Source organism: Anas acuta, chromosome 12 (genome assembly GCF_963932015.1).
Source record: "Anas acuta chromosome 12, bAnaAcu1.1, whole genome shotgun sequence".
In the NCBI taxonomy this organism is placed as follows: domain Eukaryota; kingdom Metazoa; phylum Chordata; class Aves; order Anseriformes; family Anatidae; genus Anas; species Anas acuta.
Genome location: NC_088990.1, coordinates 19285506 through 19306780, shown reverse-complemented (window position 1 = coordinate 19306780; position 21275 = coordinate 19285506). Strand labels below are relative to the sequence as shown.

The following is a 21275-nucleotide window of genomic DNA, read 5'->3' as shown; positions in this document are numbered from 1 at the left end:
AGAAGGAGTCCAGGTTGCTAGAGGTAATATTTGAAATTACTGTAGCAGAAAACAGAGGTAGCTACTCAAAAGAGGACTGTGCTGTCCAAAATGGTCGTAGTAGGCGATGGTTTCATTTTAGTGCTACTCTTGTTATTTTTTCTTCTCTTTTGTAGTGTCAGCAAGGGTCAGGAACAGCAGACGTACAGAACAAAATAGTGTATCCTACTCTGAAAAGCATATAGCCTAATTTTGTTCCCTGTACTAACTGTCACTTATGCCATTGGTAGCCCAGAACCTATGAAATGAGAAATGCTGCCCACTGCGTACTTAGTCTCCCTGCTAATGCAGCTGCTACTGGTTAGGAAACTTTGGGAGTTAGTGCTTATCTACTACTGCATATTACAGGTTACCGAAACACTACCTTTTGCCTCCAGCATTTGACAAGTGTTTCCTAGCTCAAGGAGATAACATCATAGGTTTTTGTTTGTTTGTTTGTTTAATTTTTATTTTATTTTTTTGTTATTGTTGTTTTTTGTGGTAGTTTTTCCTCTATGGCCCTGTCAACGAATACATCCAGTCACATGTCTAAAACCTGCTTTTATCTCCCGGGGCCTGAAGATGATCCCACAAAGCTTCCCTGAGGTTTCAACTGATGCTGCAAAGAGACTGAGGCTTTAAGACAGCTTTGATTCTGGCTCTCAGTTTTGTTGCTTCTCTTTTAAAACCTTGCTCTACTTAGGCAAAGCAAATGTTAGAGTGCAGACAATTTCATACAACTAAAGAAATCTGGACCCTCAGAATATATCCTTTCAGGATAAATCATGATATTTTTATAAAGTACTATGATTAGCAGAGCCCACAGCACAAAATCCTACACCGCGCATTCCGTTACCTTTCTCTGCTCTTTCTCTTTGTATCATCGACAAGGGTGCTCACAGTCAACAGCTTTCCTGCCCAAGCAGCCACTAGCTGCTTCTCATTCTGCAGGGAAATATGTATAGGGATTATTCAAGTAAATTTTAACATTTTCAGACCTTCAGAAACAGCATGTGTGTCCTGAAGCCTAACAAGGTAGAAAAAATACTAGCAATTTAATTTAGAGAAATAAAATAAATCATAATGTACAAAGAACAAACAGTGACATCTATATTCATAAAGGCAGATATAACACCCCTTTAAAAACTGATATTATGATTTTGCAGCCTTCTTTAAATATATGTGCAACTAATGTCATATCCATCTTAAAAATAATCATGTTTTTAGTTCATTTATGGCAATAATATTCTTGAACATGGAGTTATGGAATAAGCTCCAGAAAAAGCTGGTGTGAGTTTCAAGTCTTGAGTGCTGCTGCCATCTACATGGCAGGAAGACTATAAACTATAACAAACAACAAAAACATATTTGTTGCATTTTACTGGGCAGATCTTAAGTCTGTTTGCCAGTGTGATTACAGAAAAAAAAAAAAAAAGTTATGAAGCTGAACACAATTTTTTATTGCCTTATGATTCTGTGTGGGAAATTCATAATAATTTAGAGTACAATTTCCCCAGATCCCTTTAAACAAGGAATTTGCAAATTATTTGGATGAAATCTGAGAATAGATAAGAAAAATACAATTATTTTACTAGTGTTTAATATTTCTAACATTTTTCTGCTGAGTATTAAGCTTTCAAATGCTAAATACAAAGTAAAAAAATCTTGGTTTCTGTAAAAATGGAGGGAAAAATGTACTTAATTACACTACATATATTACTTTGGTGATGCTATTTTTCATGGCTATCTTATTGAGAGTATTGCCAGAGGAAGAAAAACAGTTCTTAATTCTAAGTTTGTGAGACACTTAATGAAAATTCAGGCTGCATAACTGTCCTCTTCAGCCTTCTTCAGCTGCTCTTTCTAGAAATACATGAAAGAAAATGACAAGTGCAGCTAAATTGGAATTGTGTAACAATTTCATCATGTGCACAGTCCACCCTAAAAAAATCTTGGCAGATGTCGAAGCTTCCTTATGTTTAATATTGCTTAGTAACTTTCACTGCTTCACCTTGGCATTTATATTTGTACTTACCTATCATACCGTGTACAGGACTCTCATATTCTTCAGAATATGGGGAACGTAAAGTTTATGTGAGCATCAACTATGTCCTGCAGCACAGCTCCTGAATACACTTTAGACTTTCCAGCAGGTGTCATTAAAGAAACAAACTTCCCATGGTCCCCAATAAGACAATCCTGGGTGATCATGTAATTTTATTTATTTATTTATTTATTGTGTTGCATCCAAGATTGGTATTACTTCTAAAATAATATTGCTCAAGTATCACATTGGGGATCTATGACTTCAAATTGTAAATCAAATCTAGCTCAGTCTCTAGTAATAATTCTAAGAGTTTTGCCTAGCAGCTCACACTGGCTATTCTGTGAAGAAGGAAAAAGGGGAAGACCAGCCCTTTAAATTCCTTTGAATCCTTTTCTCTTGCAAGAAGAATGACCTGCAAAATTCAACAGAAATATACATTAAGAGGAGCAGGACTTTGTCTTCACAGAACCTGCATCAGGACGTGTGCATGCTTGTTAACTATTCAGAATTGGCAGTGACTTTGAGATTTGTGTTCCAGCCCACTCGCCCAGTCTGCCTTCAGAGAACATGTTCTTTCAAAAGGAGAAGAAACCTGGAGAGAAATGATGCTGTTTATTATACCTTTTCCCATTCTTTTCAGAATTTTCAGCAATTTTAGGCCAGTCAGATTAGCAAAATCGTTTCCCTTGCTAGATTCCTGGTTCTATTTAGGGCTTGTAGCCCTGTTGCATTGTGGTCTTGTTAAAGTCTCTCTTTTTCTCTCTCTGAATCGCAGTGTTCTCTGATGGAACGCCAAGTCTCATATATATATTTCAAATTCTATGCCAATTTACCTTCAGATAAGCTGACTGGGAAAGAGTGTTGTTTAACAAAATTAAAAAAAATAGAACCCAGAAATGGAAACTATGTAAAGAGCATGAGATTTCAAAATACAGTGGCTTGTATTTGGAGCCATAGATGAACAGTCTAATATTCAGGGAAGTTTCCAGGCATGGATCTCTGTCAGTGATCATTTAAAAAGTATGAATCATTTGGAAAATTCAAAATCCCTCAAATCAAAGACATGTCAATGAGTTTTGACTTGGGCTTGTACTAAAGAATCAGAAATGTGTCGTGTCTCATGTCCATTCCCCCCCCCCCTTTTTTTTTTGGATAATATAAAGAATTGTGAGCAAAAATGTATAAATGCCTATACGATTTGAAAGCTAGAAATCCAAAGATCTATTTTCAAGAAAGACCCTTTCATAATGCATCCTAAAGCTCCAATTTTGTGCTGAGATAACGCTAATGTAATTGTGGGTTGCCCCTTACTTACATGGTATTGGTATATCACCCATCTTCTTACCCTGGGCTGCTTGTTACTTCTCTGCTTGCACTGAGACCAGTGTTTTTGTTGACATGGCCTGGTCATATGAGCACTAGTGCAAACATAAGTAAGGAGACATGAAAGCATATGGCTGGAATGGGGAGAAACTGCCCTGTTTAGTGGAAGGATGTCCTAATACTGCTTAAAATATGAAATGACAACTTGAGTTATAAGGTTTAAGAGACCCCATGATTTCTGGAGGAAGAAGAAAAAAAAGGACCTTTCTCCCTAAGAAATACAGCCATTTAAGACTTTTTAATTCCATATCTAAAACTTAGACAAGTACTCTAAAACATTAGTCTATGACTCCTTTTGTCAGGATTCCTTCAGTTTAACACAATAGAAAAATATATTCATAATTACATTGCAACTTCATTGTAACATCAATCTCCATAAACATGAACAGAATGGTACATCATAGTGCATTAGCACAGAACCTTTTTGTCTTTTCAATCATCATTTTGATACAAAAAGATTGTTCTAAGCAAGTTCATCTTGAGCATATAGTATATTTTTGGTTATTTGAAAGACCTCCAGACCACACTGGAAAAATATTCATTCTACATAATTAAAAAAGTTCCTGCCTTACTGTGATGACTTACCAACTGATAGGCAGCTAAGCACCACCACACCACTCTCTCACTCCCCCTTCTCAGAAGGAAAGTGGGAGAAAATATGATGAAAGTAGAGACAAGTTTGTGGGTTGAGATAAGGAGCAGTTTAATGAAAGGAAAAAAATGCAAAGGCCACATGGAAGCAAAAGGAGAAAATTTATTCTATACTTCCCATCAGTAAGCAATGTTCAGCTGGTTCTTGGAAAGCATGTCCCCTGTACACTCAGAAACTCAGGGCTTGGGAACACTTTCATAATGAGAATTCCACCTTTCTCTTTCTTCCACCCCGGATTTTATTGCTAAGCATTACATTATATGGCATGGAATACCCCTTTAGGTCAGCTGTCCTGGCTGTGCTCCTCCACACCTCTTGCCCACCCCAACCTACTGGCCTTTTGGGGCGGGGAGTTGGAGTCACAGCTTCGATGCTGTGCCAGCACTGCTCAGAAATAGGCAGCAATATCAATGTTGTTCTAGCTAGGAGTGCAGAGCAGAGCACTATATGGCTGCTGTGGGGAAAGTTAACTCCACCCAGCCAGACCCAGAACACTTACCTTACTGATACTGTAATTATAATTAGCAGAAAGCACGCATAAGCATGTGCCAAACACCAATCATCACTGCACAAATCATTCCAAAGGGCTGTCTGTATTGGCAGTCTGCTGACGTGCACTGCTTTGTGGAATTAAAGACAAGCAATCAAATATTGTGTTGCACAAATGTAATTGCTACCACAGCGATACTGGGTGTTATGGACAATGCCAATTCCTTGAGCTATGAAACCACATTGAACACTCAGTTTTTAAAATATCTAGCAGAAATTGTTTTAAGATTTCCTACTCTTGCACTAAGAACAGAGTTGGCCCAAGTGAACTGATACAAAGTAGTAATGTTTGTAGTGAAGGAAAATGGACGTTTCAATGCCAATGGAAGAGTACTGCAGCAAAATAGAGGTGACTGTTGACAAGGATGTGTGGCAAAACAGATAGCAAATCCATGCCTTATAGTCCATTTGGTTTACTGTCTGCAAGGTACATGTATTACTAAGTTCCTGTAGTTGTAGTTTTAATTTTATTTTTACCTTCTTGATGTTTTAATCTCTAATTTAATCATAAATTTAAGAAGAGGATACATGTCAGCTGAAGGCACGTTCTGCTTTCAGCTGTGCAGAACTTGTGTTATGCAAGTATAAATAAGTCCGTGAAATTACTCCAGACATCCAGCATGCTAAGTGAAAGAATGAAGCCATTCCACTCAACATCTAGATTGTTTAGTCATGGTAATTCATACACAAGACTGTATAAACAAAAGATACGGTTTACATGGGAAAATGACTTCTAAGAATAAAGAAAGCTATTCCTGAAAAATACCAAATGTGGAAAACACATTGACTAATCTGTGAAAGATGTAATTTTCTGCAAGGCATGTAAAAAGAACATTAAATAACTTTATTTTTTCCTGGGCTGCAGCCCATTTCAATGACATATACTTTAGCTGAATGCTAAATGCTGAATATACTAAAGCTGAATGCTTGCTTTAGCTGAAAGACTACTCCCATAATGCCCTTCAACTCAACATTTCTGAAGACCTCATACACTATAGCTTAGAGATACAGAGTCACGGGATATAAAAAAGAAAACAAACAAACAAAAGAATTCTTGTCTGTTTCACATTTAACCAAATTCATGTCATAGTATGGCAACAAGAACCTGGTTTTGTCACTCCTGCAGCCACATTTCCCCACAGGTAGGAGAGATTCATTGCCAGAGAATCTTTTCACACCAAAGAAATCTTCATTTTCCTCGTTAAGGCAGATTTTGGCTAACATTGCAGTTAGGAAGGATAGTATCAGGTGATGGCTTCCACCATAAGATACAGATCCAGAACACATCCACAAAGTCCCTTTGACTTCATTAGCGCTCCTACAATTGGTAATACAGATAGTTTACCACTCTGTGTGGCTGTTCTTTGTCAAGCCAGCATAAATTTCTCAGAACTTTAGGAGATAGACTAATATTGAGTCTAATCAACTGCACGTATTTTCCAAACCTATTTTTTTTTTTTTTTTCAATAAGGACAAAAATGTTTGAATGTTTTTCCCCAAGAGCACAAATACAATTCAACAAAGTGCATCATTTGAGAATAGGACACAGATGGGCTTCTCCATATTCATACTGGCACCACATTTCTTCAGATGACACTGCTGGCAGTATTTATAAAAGGAAAATTTACATGCTAGAAAAGACCAGATTTAAAATCAATTACCCATGCTGTCCTGTGCACACAAAAATTTTACTTTATTGTTTCTAGATATTCCACAATTAATTCAAACTGTATGTTTTTCCTTTAAATCATAGAAAATTCTTGATTTTTTTTCAAATCTGTTTGTTTTTTGTTCAGTGTTAAAATGTTAATGGTAATAACAGTCAGAGCCAAGGAGAGAGAAAAAAATGAATTAGCTTGTTTAAATTAGTTGTATACAAAAGAATATTAAAAGGCAAGAGTTATATGGTCAATCAATGTTGTAAGATTCGGAGTCACTACTTAAACTACTGAAAAATGTCTTATAATAAGGACTTGATATTTTCTGTTAGAACTATTGAAATTAAATTGAATAAACATAAATCTATAAACAATGAAAGTGTGAATTGAAGTCAATAAATTAGCAAAAAGTAGCAGATCTTATGAAAGATATTTCTTCTGAAAATTAATTATTAAAGGTATAAGATAATAGCTACAGCAAGCTGTTCCATGTCCACACCACGTATGTCCTATTTATTGGCTGCTCTTTGGGATCTTCTCATTCTTTCAGCTAAGTAGGGTTTTTCTAACACACCTTACAGGAGCACACCTTAGATATCCATGGATGTGCCTTCATATCATCTGGAAAAGAAAGAAATGTATTAATTTGGTTTAATGACTGTACAGTTTGAAGTAGTAAGCAAAATTTTTTTAAATTAAGTTATTTGACAATCTTTTGTTAGAGTAATAATTTATAACTTTTGTAATGAAAATAAAACTTTCAGCATCAACACACTAGGGTTAAAAAAAGAGCACAAATATACCTCTAGAAAACTGTTCTGTTCTGTTTGCATCACAATTGCTATATTACAAGAGGCAATGTGGAACCAAAATAGCTTAAGAAAATTTATAGCCTTCCCCAGAATTTTTGCTGAACAGTCCTACTCTCCTTTTTTTTTCTTTCTTCTTTTTCTTCTTCTTTTCTTCTTACTGTTTTCTCTCTCTCTCTCTCTTTTTTTTTTTTTTTTAACATCTTTTAACGGAACACTTTTTAGTGGATCAGCTGGAAGATAATTTCTGATAAAGTTAGTAAATTATTTATGTTTCCTCTGACAATACTATTTTCAAGTTTTATATATATTCTTTCCAAAGAAAATATTCTATAATAGCCGTAAACAGCTATTATATCAGCTATATGTATATATAACAGCTATATATATATTATATATCACAGAACTGATAGGAAGCTATATTAACAAGTCATTATAGTTTAACTCTGTCACAGTTAATTGGAATTCTACAGAAAAGCAATCTCAATCATCAATTTTTAGTTTCATGATTTTTTCCCATTTAATATATGACAACATTTACCACCTGAATTTAAAATAATGCTTCTATTAGAAACACTGTTTAAATAGACATGGCACACTTTATGAATACATGAGCACAGAGAAAGAAGCACACACTATTTTCTCCCAATATAATAACTATCTTCTCAGTTTATGATATTATCATCTCTCTGCATATGTCATAGATGTCCCCTGAGGTAGTCTTCTGTTTTTACACTTTGATTTACCATGTATAACCAAACAAAATCAACCAATCAAACAAAAAATGAATCATAATACTTGCAACCCTGAATGCTGACAGGATGTGACATTGCATCTACTGCAGTGAAATTCTTATGGACTTTAATTTCTGGACTTAGACCTAGCCACTAATATTTTATACACAGTTGATGAGTACTATGGGCTATCAGTGCCTGTGAACAGCCTCCAGCACTCCAGTTCACATCTACTGTTAACTACTATTGATGATGATGCAAATACAAAAAAATAAAATCATGCTTTTCTAGGGTGCTGCACACACTTGTCAATCTACTGAATACCTCCTGCCAGCGTACTGAACAATATAGATAAAGATGACATAGTGCTGATGTAAAGAACGTAGTCTTCAGCTGATGGAAGGAACTTGGAGCTAGTAACAATATTCAAGAAAGTAATTATAACTTGGTTGATAACAAGGTAATCACAATTGTAGCGATGAATATTTAAGCACACTGTGGCTAATAGGAATCTATTCTTCTTGATACATCTCCATATTCTCATTTCTATTTGCTGCAATTCCTTTTCTAACAGATGGTACTTTAGGAGCAGTCAGAGACCTTTCTCATCTCTGTGACAAGATCTACCTAGGACATGCCACTGTGTTAGCCTGTGAAAACTGCTTGTATTTTCACTATTAAGTGTTATACAACCAGAATTCCATTATGTCCTGAATGAAGAAGGAAAAATATAGTATGTACAATGTTTTTGCAATGAAGGCATGGGAGGATCATGAGCTGCAGAAGGGGCCAGTTGACTCAGCCAGACTTCCTGGCTACCGAAGGCCATAAATATATAGATTTCTCACTATTTACATGGTTTTCATGTAAGAGATGGAAAACCCATTTATAATTTCAATCTACAGCTTTCGGTTGTTTTTTGTTTCTTTGCTTGATTTTGAGCTGTTCAGGGTCAATTTCCCTGTATTACCTAGCAAAATAATAAACTACTGCCTAGTCTGGTGCAAAATCTGCATTGGAGGAAATAAGAAGCAAGGGATATCTGTGCCTACATTGTTGCTCCTATCTCCAGCTCCAATCTATTCATTTTTCTCATAAGAGCTATGCTTGCAGAAGCCTCCTTAGTGGGACTGCAGCCCATATGGAAGCTAAGACATCTCCAGCTGTGTCAAGCCATGCTGCATTCCTCTCAAATTTTAACTGACAAAATTCTGAGCATTTTCAATTCCCTTAAAATTTATCTTAAGCAACTCCCTTTGAATAGGATGATCTGCCTTTAGGAGTGTTAATTTTCCACCATTGTTTACGCAGGAAAACTTGGGTGAGTAGCTCAGACCTAGAACTCTAACTTGGACACCTAAGTTTGGCCAGTTTCAGCCTCCTTCTCAATTTCTCTAAATGTGGAAAATTTGACTGATAAAATGGAAAACTGTGCTGAGAATATTTATACTGAAGAAGCATTCTAATTGATACTGAACTCTTTATGGGGGGTTGGTATGATTAAAAGTTAAGTTCTACAAAAGGCTGTTGCAATTCTTATCTGATTATTATGTTCAAGGCAAGAGCAGAGGCAAGTTTGAAAAGCCAAGGCTTTGCATATCAAACAGAAGTAGTCCTCAGCATGTGGGGAAAATGGCAGTGATAAACCTACTATTAGGCATCTGGGAGAGAAACCCTGTATCTCCGCTGTGTGTGGGCTAAAATAGACATGAACCACTATCACGGATAATGGCAGCTTGTAGGCACATGAAGGGAGAAACTAAAATCTATTTCGCTTAGACAAGAAACTGCAGTCTGATATTTACCTGTGTCTATCACAAGTGAAAAGTGTTTGCTGTGAATTATCCAAGAGAAAAGTGCAGGTTGAAGGGTTTCATTTCCCATCTAAGAGTAGTTCGGATCACACATTGAATATAAGAAATCACAGGTAAATCTCAGACTGGGGTCTTGGGTAGTCAGATAGATTCCTGCCATCAGAGTATATATGTTTTTCCATGACTGCTGGAAGCCTACATCTGGAGCAGTGAGATAATGTGCAGACATGTAGAAAGTGTGAAAGCAAAATTAGCCAAGTATGCTTTATGTGATTTTAGAAAACTAAGATCACTTTGAAAATAATTCTCAGTCTAATGTCAAGGTTAGATACTGTACCTTTCAGCATCAGAAAACACAGTACACAGATGTGTCTGTTAATGGCTGCTCTATGCATCTAAACCCTTACTGATTCTGGTAGAAGTTGTCATAAATAATCCTTTCTTGAAATAGTTGGAATTTCTTACAGGTATATTGTCATACTTTCACCTTTTCCCCATCAGAAGAGATAAATAAAGTCAACATATTTCTTAATGTCACTTTTGTGCATATATCAACATATGGTAAGCAAACTGCAACAGATTCTGCAAAAAACACATACCTACAACTCTTATATAAAAACAAATTTGTAAGTTTGCTGAGACTTTGAATATGTGAGAGAGTGCTTCTAAAGTCCCAGGATTCATCAAATCAAATTCTGACCTCCCAGGCACTCTCAAATTCCAAGATCCATTCTGAAGTTAAAGGATCTGAGAAACACTACAGATAATCATACCCAAGTGAATGTCGTATTATTGTTTCAATGTTTGCTTCTAAAAGTAAGTAGTAAGTTTTAAGAGAATGTATTCTGTTACCAAATCTTTCCTTTCAAACAAGCACTTCTGTCAGAAGTGTCTTAATTTCTTATCACAGAATTTCATCCGCACAAGGAGCAATAAATAATTCATGTTCCTAGCTCTTTGTTGTGTGTCCCTGAACTGCACAGAGCTGGAAGGCTGACAGCTGTGTCAGGACAAGCACCAAAGATCTGACATGACAAGTGACTAACAAGTTTCTTTCAGTCTATAGTGAAAGAAGACAATGGCATATAGTGCAAAAACGAAATCCTGAAACAAAATGAAACTGTTTCTTTCTCTTTACCTAAGTGTTTGCTATGAGCTTATTTCTGACCCATAACCTCTGGTCATTTTATAGTACTGCCCAACCCCCTTTACTCCTCACATTCGCCTGGCCATTTACGCCTGTCCACGGATCAATATGAGCAATTCTTGGAGAAATACGATGTCTCCATGACAACCAAGCCACAAATTCTCAGTGGAAAGCAGTGAGACCAGTAGTGAAATCTCCTGAGGTTTTCAGACCTAGAAGACAAGATGTCTTAAAATGCAGGAATGGACAGAAACAAAAGCTAGAGTAATTCATTGTTTATTACCAGTTTAATGATGTCAGATGGACTGAATGGAACTCAGTTTTTAAGTTTATATGCTTTATCAACATGTATTTTTGCTAGTCAATATTCACCTCCTGACAGTTTTTTATTCTTTCCATATAGACATGCAGAAGGCAGAATTGGATATTCAAGTTTCCATCCAAATGCGTGCATTTTGCCCCACAGAATAATTTAAATCAAGATTAAAATTAAAGCTATCTTAAGGGCACATTAATTCTCACCTCAGTGCTTTAGTACCACTTTGTTTAAATTCTTTCTCACTTCCAAACAGATCAGAACTTGGATGGCCAATTTTTGTGCATACTCATTGTAGAAGAGACTACAGATATTTTCTGAAGGAGGTGCCATGTACCACAGATAGTTTGATGTAGCCGTGATAAGAAATTAAACTGGTCTCCTTTTCAAGTAGCTTACCTATTTCTTTCTAAATCTCATGCTGCCTTCTGCTGTACAGCAGTGAGTCCAAGACAATGTGGCTTTAAAGTGAATATGGATTTACAATTCATTGGTTTCAATTATTCTAACGTATACTGGTGTTCACTTCTGTGGAAAAGATGAAAAGGGAATGTAGTTCAAATCAGGTATATGACAGCAGTTGAACTCCCAAGGAATCTTGGAGGAGTGGAGTGCACTGAAATATAATCCCCCAGACAGGGGTCCTTTCTGGGTTCTGAGATGACTTAGGGGACCTGACATGGATTTCAGACTGCACCCTTTGACTGAAAATTAAATCTCAGCAGTGTTCCTTGGGGAAGGATCAGGGGACTGTTGGCAGCTGCCCCCTGTCAGCACAGGCTGCAAGATTTGGAAATCTCTTAACTAAGCTGACAGGCCGCAGAGACGATGAATCAAAAATATGATACACGGATCAGCACACAAAGATGCAAGAGGGTACACAGACACCAGATAAAGCAGGAAAGGAAAATACCACGTGAAGAAAGATGTTTAACTCTTTCACTAATGAGTGCTACATCCAGGTTACATATATGTTGTATGTGGGTCAAACTCACAGCTTGTTTGAAAGATCTTAATATTCAGTCACACAGAACGTTTTTAATCATCTGTGACTGGATACATTTGATATTTAATTGTGTCCCTTTGGGAATCATTTAATAAATTTCTTAGATATCCCATAACTAGAAAGATAGTGAAACTACATGAAGATAAATCTTTTAGTCACCAAAAATAATGCACTTTATGGATGTTCCTCCATTTAGCTGAATCAATGTTAAGAGTCATTAAAATGAAATCATGATTGTGAACTGATTTAGAGAAAAGAATCAAGGTACTCAACACTACCAATTTGCTTTCCTCCAGAGATACAATGTTTGAATGTCCACTGCTACATTCAACTGCAGTATATACAGTGCTTCTAAGTTTTCATAATCTCATGCTACCTTCAAAGGGTCAGACATCATACATATATTAACTAAGCAGTATAGTCCAAAACTAATTATAATGAACTGGTAGTGTCAGCTTTCTTTTTGGTCATAAAGCCTTTATCCTTTCTAAGACCTGAATTGTTGATGAAAGAGGAAAGGATAACAGCTCCATACTGTGACCCCTGGAGGTGACCATTAATTTGACATTGCAGCTGCTAAAAAGGAAACAGCATTACAATGTGCCTTTTTCACAGACCCAAAAGCTGCATCAGATTTATCACTTGATACTTGGTGACTGTCTTTAAATAGTTCTCACCTGGACTCTCAGACTCTTCCAAGACACATCTGTCAGGCACATCCTCCACATCTTGGAAGTTTGCTGAGTTTGAGCTCTTGTCATGCTTCAGTGCACTAACTGGAGCAATAAAGAATAAAAACGGGGGAGAGAGAAATGTAATATATCCAGAAAAAAAGACTTCGTGATCTTCTGCAGATCGTTCAATGCTGAAAATATAAATTATAAACTCAAATGATAGATTTATATAAAACCAAAACTCAAAGTACATATATGCAACCATAACGCATTTGAAAAGTCTATAGACAAGAATTCATCTGGGGAGAAGTTTGAGGCATTGGCTTAAATTGGATCTCTTTGAAGTAAAGAAAAAACAACAAGTTTTTTTTTTTCTTATATAAGCCAAAAATAATAAATTAATTTAGTAGTCATAATAAGTGCTTTTCTGTTTCAATAAAGAACCCAGTAAACAACATAAAAGACCAATTAGCTGGTTTTGCAATTACTGGAGTCATTCACCAGGAGAGAAATTACATCCATTTTAAGATTAAAACATGTTGAATATAACAAGCTTGAATGTGTAATAAAATTAGTTATAATTATAATATATATGTTTATAACTACATAATATATATAGCTATAATAGCATGCAGAAGAAAATAGACTCAATTGCAGTTTAGATATGGTAAAATTTGATTTCTTTTACTTAATCGTTAAAAACATTTTAATTTTAGAGTACAAAAATATTTTCATGGAAATAATTATTTGTCTGTATATGACTTTTTAATTCTCTTGGTCTTCCAAAAAATCCACGAGTTTTGCTGAAAAGAATAAAGGTTTTTATCTTGACAATGTTAATTTCTCTCTCCTGCTCAATATCTTCATATGGAACCAAAAATGCATTAAAGAAGAACAAAGACTAGATCTCAAATTTTCAGTCCCATTAAAACTCTGATTAATTAAAAGCTGATCTCATTTCTTAAATAAATGGTGCTGACTTATTTTTTCCCTAATATCTACAAAACTAAGAAAAGTTCCAGGCTTCCAGTCCATGTGGGTTGGGATCACAATGGCTATAAACAATTCCAGCACAGATTTATCCTGTTTTTAAAACAAGTACCATTTAAAGAAAGAATTATTCCGTTTTAACTTTTGATGGATTTGTTTTTGGTTTTTTACCGGACCCATTTAAATTTGCCAAAATTATGAGTGAATTAACAAGGCATCAGGGCATTATTAAGGCAGGAAGACCTCAAAATACACATATTCCACTTTGACATTCTTCACTTTCCATCAGCTTGCAGCTATTGATCCCAGGTCACCAAAAGTTTCCATCATTCTTGACTCCTACACCTACACAGGATCCGCTTGAAGCAATCGTGCTTCAGCACAATTGTGGAGTTAGACCCTTGAAAATACAACATTAAAACAGAACAAAATAGTAAAATCTTTGATACTAACATTGCATATTTCAACTGAAAAAAAATAGTTTCCTAAAAACATCTGCTGCAGATGGCAACCAAGCAAAAGCAGTCTTTAAATTTCTAACCATACAGCTAGTAAATGTGTAACAACAGTCAACTTATCCACATAAAGAGGCGTTTTAGTTCATACCTCTACCATTGAAGTGTTGACAAAATAATCTGCATGAGGTGCATTGACAGTGAAGAACAACTTACAGTAAATAAAATATGCTCTCGTTCATTCAAGAAAATGCTACAACATGTGCAGGAAGAAATGTTTTCATAGATGTCTGTGGTTTTGTCTGATTTTTACAATATTTAAATAATTTTCAAATTTATATGAAGGCCAGGTTTCCCACTTCAAAAAGACAAACTGGAAACCACAAGTGTGTGTATTGTATTTATTTATTTGCTCTGTGACAGATTTATTAGAACATTCTTTCTAAAACAGTTCTTCCTATTAAGCACCGAGCTCTGCTGTGCTGAGTGATAGATAGAGCCATTACAGCTGTACGAATTTAGAAGTCAGAACTCCTCTGAAGTAGAGCAATAGGAAAATTTCCAACAGAGAATACTATGATAAAAGGGAGAAAACAAAACATACAGCTATGCCTCTGGAGAGGATGAGAAAAATCACAATAGCTATCTTCTCTAAACAACATAATGGTCACCAAAAATTCAGAGTTAGACTTTCAAAATGAATGGACCTGAAGTTCCTGACTTGAGGATAAGTTGTGAGGTGTATTTTTATCCAGTAAGTAACTCTTAGTGGCCATCCTTTTCAAACTATCACTGTTTTTCTTGGGTCTAGTTACTAAAAGCTATGTAATATTAGTTTAATTAAGGTGATTCCAATGGAAGAAGAATGCTTACTTGAAGTCTAATTTAAAATGTGGTGTGATATTGAGGCAAAATTCACACCTCTGAAAAAGATCTTTGGGGCACCTATGGGGGAAGGACCAAACAGTATAAACTCATTATCATATGTAACATATGCAATGCATTTTCCCTTCTGTTCAGCCCTTTCTGTCAAATCAAATACAAAGAGGACAATATGTAGCTGGGGTACAGGGCACACAATCATTTAGCCATTTCCTCAACTGGACTTGAAAATCTTGCCTCTCAGATGAAATACATGCAGAATTTGAACTATTTTTGACACAAAGTGTGTCCAAAAACATAGCGGAGTGAGGGCTCTGAATCAGGCCAGGACCAAACATGCAAAAGAGACGTATTAGAGGGTTTTGTTAGGACACAGATTTAAGGACGGAATCACAAAATCAGAAAGTAAGGAGAGAGAAGGTTTGAAAGAGATGATGAAGAGCTCTGATTTAGTTGTTTATTCTGCAGTCATGACAAACATTAGTGGAACCACCAGATCTGATTCTCTTCATTATCACATATCTGTTTGAGTTCTGATAATGAAGAGAAGACAGCTATAAGGAGGTCCATACACAGATGGCATACATCAGAAAGAAAGTGTGAATTGAACAAGAAAGAAATCAAATGAGAGTCTAGCAGATCCCTGGACAAAACAGAAGAATCTCCATGTGATACGCTAAAGTAAATATTGCAGATAAGGGGAGATTCTTCAGAAGATGGAGTCAGAGGAGCCCAAGAAAGACAAAATTTATTTAAAAAAGGGTCATGGGTAGAGCTCATACCATCTGACTAATGATGGAAAACAACGATGAAACGCTGTCATCAATAGTTGATTGGGAAAGAGCCGTTAGCAACAGATTTGAGGAAGTGGAATGTACAGATGGGAAGGGTTTTCACATCGATGGAGAAGCAGATCTCTAGATAACTAAAGTAAAAAGCTGCTGGAGAATGATGTTCAGCCAGCAAGGGTGAGGTCAGCAAGTGAATGTTTCAGAAAACCAGGATAAGGTCACTGGTGCAAGTGAGGGATGAGTATCTTAGCTTTGTCACTTACCTCTAAATACACTTATCTCCCTAGATAATACAGGCAAATAAACTTCACAATACCCTAGTTTGTGAAGTTATATAATAGTGCATGCAGTGAGAAAAGAAAGAGACCTAGGCAAAGGTCTTCACATTTTTTTTTTTTTTTAAACACACAGTAAGTGTGTTACATGCTCTATTTGAAGAGGAAGGTTCCTTAAAAATATCACAAAAGACAGAAGAACAAAGGGAATTGAAAAGTTAAAAATAAGACAAGAACAGTCTGGCCCAAATAAAGAGTGAAAGTTTAAAAATGGCATTATGTAATCATGGAAAGAAATCAAAAAATTGTAAAACTGAAACCTACTTTACTGTATTCTCAGCTACAGGAATGTGATTTTATGTTCAAATATCAATAGGGGAAATATTGTTTTGAATTGATTATACCTAGGTTATTGATGGAATTTCAGAACTGATGTAACCATAAATGGTATGATCATTACTTATTCTGAGGATATTCCATCTTATTCTGGACTTAAGTGGACCTTAACATTATGTTTGTTTCCATTTGAAAGCTAATTTATGTAGCTGAAGTGATGTAAATTTCTGGAGTTCAAATAAACCCCAAATCTATGTGTCAGAGAAAAAAGTTAGGAAACAAAAATTTCTGACATAACCCCAATGATATTTTCTTTATCCATGTTTTCTTAAAACATGGATAGTAGAAATTACCCTTGTTAGCATGGAAGTAAGGTAAAAAAAAGGACAGATTTCATAGATGCAAAAGACCTTGAACTTCATATGTATAAATGACGTAAATCTTCATTGTACAGAATCAATCTTGAGGACTGTGGTAATTTTTCTGATATATCTTAATAAGCTCTTCAGAGTCGTTTACTGAATTTGATTCTCTTATATTAAAAAATTAAAAAAGAAAGAAAAAGACAATAATGCAAGATAAGTATGGAATTTAGAATAGTAAATGAATGTTATCAGATCAGAGTATTCAATGAAACGTTTATGTAAATAGTTTCCAAATATTTCAAGTTCCAAAAAAATAAAAACAAATTATTTACAAAGAGATCACAAACTCATTTGTGATCTGCCTGTGAAAGAACAGTCTTCATGTAAAAGAGCTGTTAAATGATAAGCTGTTCTTTGTGAATATGTACTAATCACTGATTACAGCAACAGCTAATCACTATCTTATTTCTAAATGTTTTGTTTGAACTCTGAAAAGCCTTGTTCCATGCTGGAAAGAAACATCAGACACTAAAGTTTAAATAACCTGTTCTGCATACCGATTTTCACAGGGCATAACGCAGGTGAATCAACCAATTCACATTTTTTGATAATATGCCTTTTTTATTCATAAGGTGGATTAATAAATTAAACACAGTGTGTCTGCAGAGAAAACAATAACATATTTGTCATTCAATATGTGACATTTCAAAACAAGCTGATGGGCCAACAAAAATTATTTTTCATTCAAAGATATTAGGTAAGATTGGCTATAGGTTATACATGTAGTTATGGTCCAATGCAGAACATAAACCAACCTGAATTTAAGTAAAACTGCAGGAAAAACAAGTATGTAAAAGAAAAACTTGGTAATTTTTCACTTCTATAGATTGATCTGCTCTTCAATGGGATTCATTGGGTCTACCATAACCATAATACACCAAAGAAGCTAGATTGACAACTTGGAAATAAATGTTTTGAACACTATTTTTAAAAGGAAGTTTCACAGATGTCATAAAGAGTAAGAATACCTTCACGTACTGAGAAAACATCATCTATTGCACTTGTCTACCTCAGTGTTTAAAAGTAAATGCCAAGGGAAGAGTGGAAGAATGCAACACCCATACAGTAAAACCACCAGAAACTCCTCCTAAATTACATTTTGACACTCGGTTAGTTCCAGAAACAGATTCTTTTTGTTAGTTTGTTTGCTTTGTTTGATATTTAATAACTCTCAGTATATTGTTCTTCCATAAACTTTCCCACTCTTCCCCTAAGTGTGTAGCATTTTCAGACCCCATATCCTAACTTGCCTTAACATATAAGGCTCTGTGGTTTTATGATTTTTATGGTTTTATAGGGATGCATCTTCTTTCATTTGTGTGTGTCCCTATTAGCTTAACATGAAACTCCCCAGCTCTGTGGAAGAAGAAGGTATATGGAAGACTCCTGCACACTACACTCTCTGTGGTGTTCATGGTGTTCAACCAGTCTTTTGTTGTATCCTTTTTCAAATTTTATTTATTTATTTTTTTTCCCAAGTTGAGAATTACTATGCTACTTAGCATTAAATTTATTTTATTTTATTTTATTTTATTTTATTTTGCCATGTATTTTGATTTTCACTAGTACAAAAATGCATAAAGTATTCATGAAATGGCAGGTGAAGTATTATCAGCACTTGCCACAATCAACTGGAAACAGGACAAGGCGATAATGAAGTACCACCAGCCCATATGGAGCACTCACCCTTCCACTGCAGTGATAGCACTCACCACTGAGCAGTGTGCCAGTAGGCAGATAGGCTGGGGATGTGCCTTTGATATTACCAATACTGAGTACAGCACACAGATTACTTCACACGTTTTACAGGTGATGCTCCTGTTTACAGAATCTGCTACAGTGTTTGCCTTTGTTGCCACAGTTTCCACCCCATCCTGTCTTTCCCCAGAAGATTAATCCTACTCAGTCTAGATCCTTGCTCTTGCCCTTATTGAATTGAACCCTGTTGGTTTTGTTTGTTTGTTTGTTTTCCCAAACCATTTCTTAGGTCATATAAATCACTAATTCATCTTGGTGACAAAGTACATCAGTTGCTCATCATTTCTTAACATTTAGTGCCATTAAAACAAACAATCAATTAACAACAACAAAAACCACAAAGAAAATACTCAACTGATGTATGCAGTTGTCACTTAATTGAAAATGACTTGTTCTGATGATTGAATGTGACATTGGCTAAAATTTGGTTTAAGGTTTTTATATATTTTAAATAAAAAAAATATAAAACCATTTTTTTTTTGTTTTGTTTTGTTTTGTTTTTTTTTTTTTTCTCCTCCCTCTCTATATCTATGAGGACAGAATTACTCCAGACAGGAAAACTGAAATTTTCAGTGATTTTTTTCCCCAATATACCTTGAAGTTTTATTCACCCAGAGGGACTTCTCTTTTTCTCTCAACTAAAATACAGTGGCATGTAACAAATTATGCTCTCAAAGGACATCCTATTTTTGTTTCATTAGTGCAATGAAACATTCACTCAATTTTAAAGCAGTTGTCTTGATATTAGTTATGATTTATATCAGAATCTGTCCATGTATTCTGTGTACTATATATAATAAAGTACATAACTAGTTAAATTTGTCTCAGTGGGTTCTGCTGCAAGAAATAAAATTCTTTCCCATAAAATCCCACACAGCATTTATTGCAAAGCTCTGAAGCATATGCTTCTGTAAAACTTAGGAGGATTGTAAAAAGGAAAATGTAACCCCAAACCATCTTTAATTCTTTTATCATTATACACTGCTTTTTCTTCTCAATAATCTCTAGCCAGAAAGCCCAACTTTCTTTTATCCAGTTTCCCTAAATATCCAGTTGTGTGTGTTTTAAACAAACTGGTGTAGGACTGAATAGTGTAATCACATTTGATTAATGTTATTTATACTTATTCCCCCCCCCCCCCCCCCCCTTTTTTTTTCCTCCATCCAGTCACTGGAAGATAGTAGAAATAAATTTTTACAAGAATCCTTCCTTCCTTCCTTCCTTCCTTCCTTCCTTCCTTCCTTCCTTCCTTCCTTCCTTCCTTCCTTCCTTCCTTCCTTCCTTCCTTCCTTCCTTCCTTCCTTCCTTCCTTCCTTCCTTCCTTCCTTCCTTCCTTCCTTCCTTCCTTCCTTCCTTCCTTCCTTCCTTCTCCTTTTCTTTCCTTTCCTTCCTTCCTTAAAATGTATAGCCTCTCCTGTCCTGTCCTGTCCTGTCTTCTAAAAAATATATAAAGTCTTGCTTTTTGCACATCAGATTAATGGTGTGAGATAGTTCATATTGCACATATGGTTGCCTATTAGTATATCAATAGCTTCTATAAGAACATCAAACAAATAAAGAAATCCATATTTTTAAAATTGCATTATTGCCAGATTATTCATGGAGATAGATTTATTTGGCATTCAAGTCCAAAATCCTTTTAATTATTCCATTTATACACAAGAATTATTGTTGATTGCCTCAGTTTACTTCTAAAAACAAAATGAAACAACAGTGTGTAGCACTTTATGACACTCACATATCCCTGTTCATAATGTGAATCTTATAGCTTGCATACTCATCCCATCTCTTGATCAAAGCTTTCCAAATAGCTTAATCCATGGGGAAAAATATACACAGAGAATCTTTATTAACCTCTTCTGGACAGATTATTGTCATTACTTTGCCTTATGGCCTTGAAGATGCATTACTGATAGGGAGGTAAAGCCAACAGCAGCACAGCATGAAACTGCTGAATGACTGCCGTACAAAAGTGGAAGTACTTATTTCCAAGACATTTCTGTGATGCTCCCTACTGTTAAAATGTTATCGGACTTTAAAAGATTTTCAGTTCAATTGTAAGCAATAAGTAAACTCAGGCAGTACAGTACCGTATACCAAAGAGTTTCACTAGCTGGTCAAACAGGCATTATTCCAAGAAACTAATGTTGTATAGGACTGCTTCCTGGTGGCTGAGACCTCTGATTGGCAAAAGACAGTGGACTTTTCAGTCAGCAAGCTAGTTACCCATGGATGTGGCTCGAGGCTGACACACAGATTGACTGGTTCACACTAATTTACTTCACACAGATTCCATTTATCTCCTAGAAGATCCCCTGGCAGCAGCTTATAATGGCATATCCTAGGATGCCTGCCTGCATGAGTTTTTAAAGCGGCAGAGCTTGATGAATCTAAGTCCAGAAAACAGTTCACAGATTGAGGACTAGGTGCAATCAAAAAACATCAAGTAGCACAGCTGGGACTTGCTAGCTTGCTTGACTGGTTTGAGCAGCTGAGCATTAACTACGCTTGCTTTCCTGCTGGCAGCCTTGTGTCACTAGGACAAATAGGAGCAAT

At 35.6% G+C, this 21275-nt stretch overlaps 1 protein-coding gene across 4 annotated transcripts in view; it reads right to left on the bottom strand.

Moving 5' to 3' along the window:
• Positions 1–6093: 6093 nt before the first annotated feature.
• WDR72 (WD repeat domain 72) overlaps positions 6094–21275 on the bottom strand; it is a 124900-nt gene continuing 109718 nt past the window's right edge. For all 4 annotated transcript variants that reach the window (XM_068695264.1, XM_068695263.1, XM_068695267.1 and 1 more), the window contains 2 exons: positions 12811–12909; positions 6094–6928 (listed from right to left, as the gene is read on the bottom strand). In XM_068695264.1, coding sequence (XP_068551365.1) covers positions 6873–6928; positions 12811–12909 — 155 coding nt within the window. In that variant the 3' untranslated portion in view covers positions 6094–6872. The remainder of the gene's footprint in view (positions 6929–12810; positions 12910–21275) is intronic.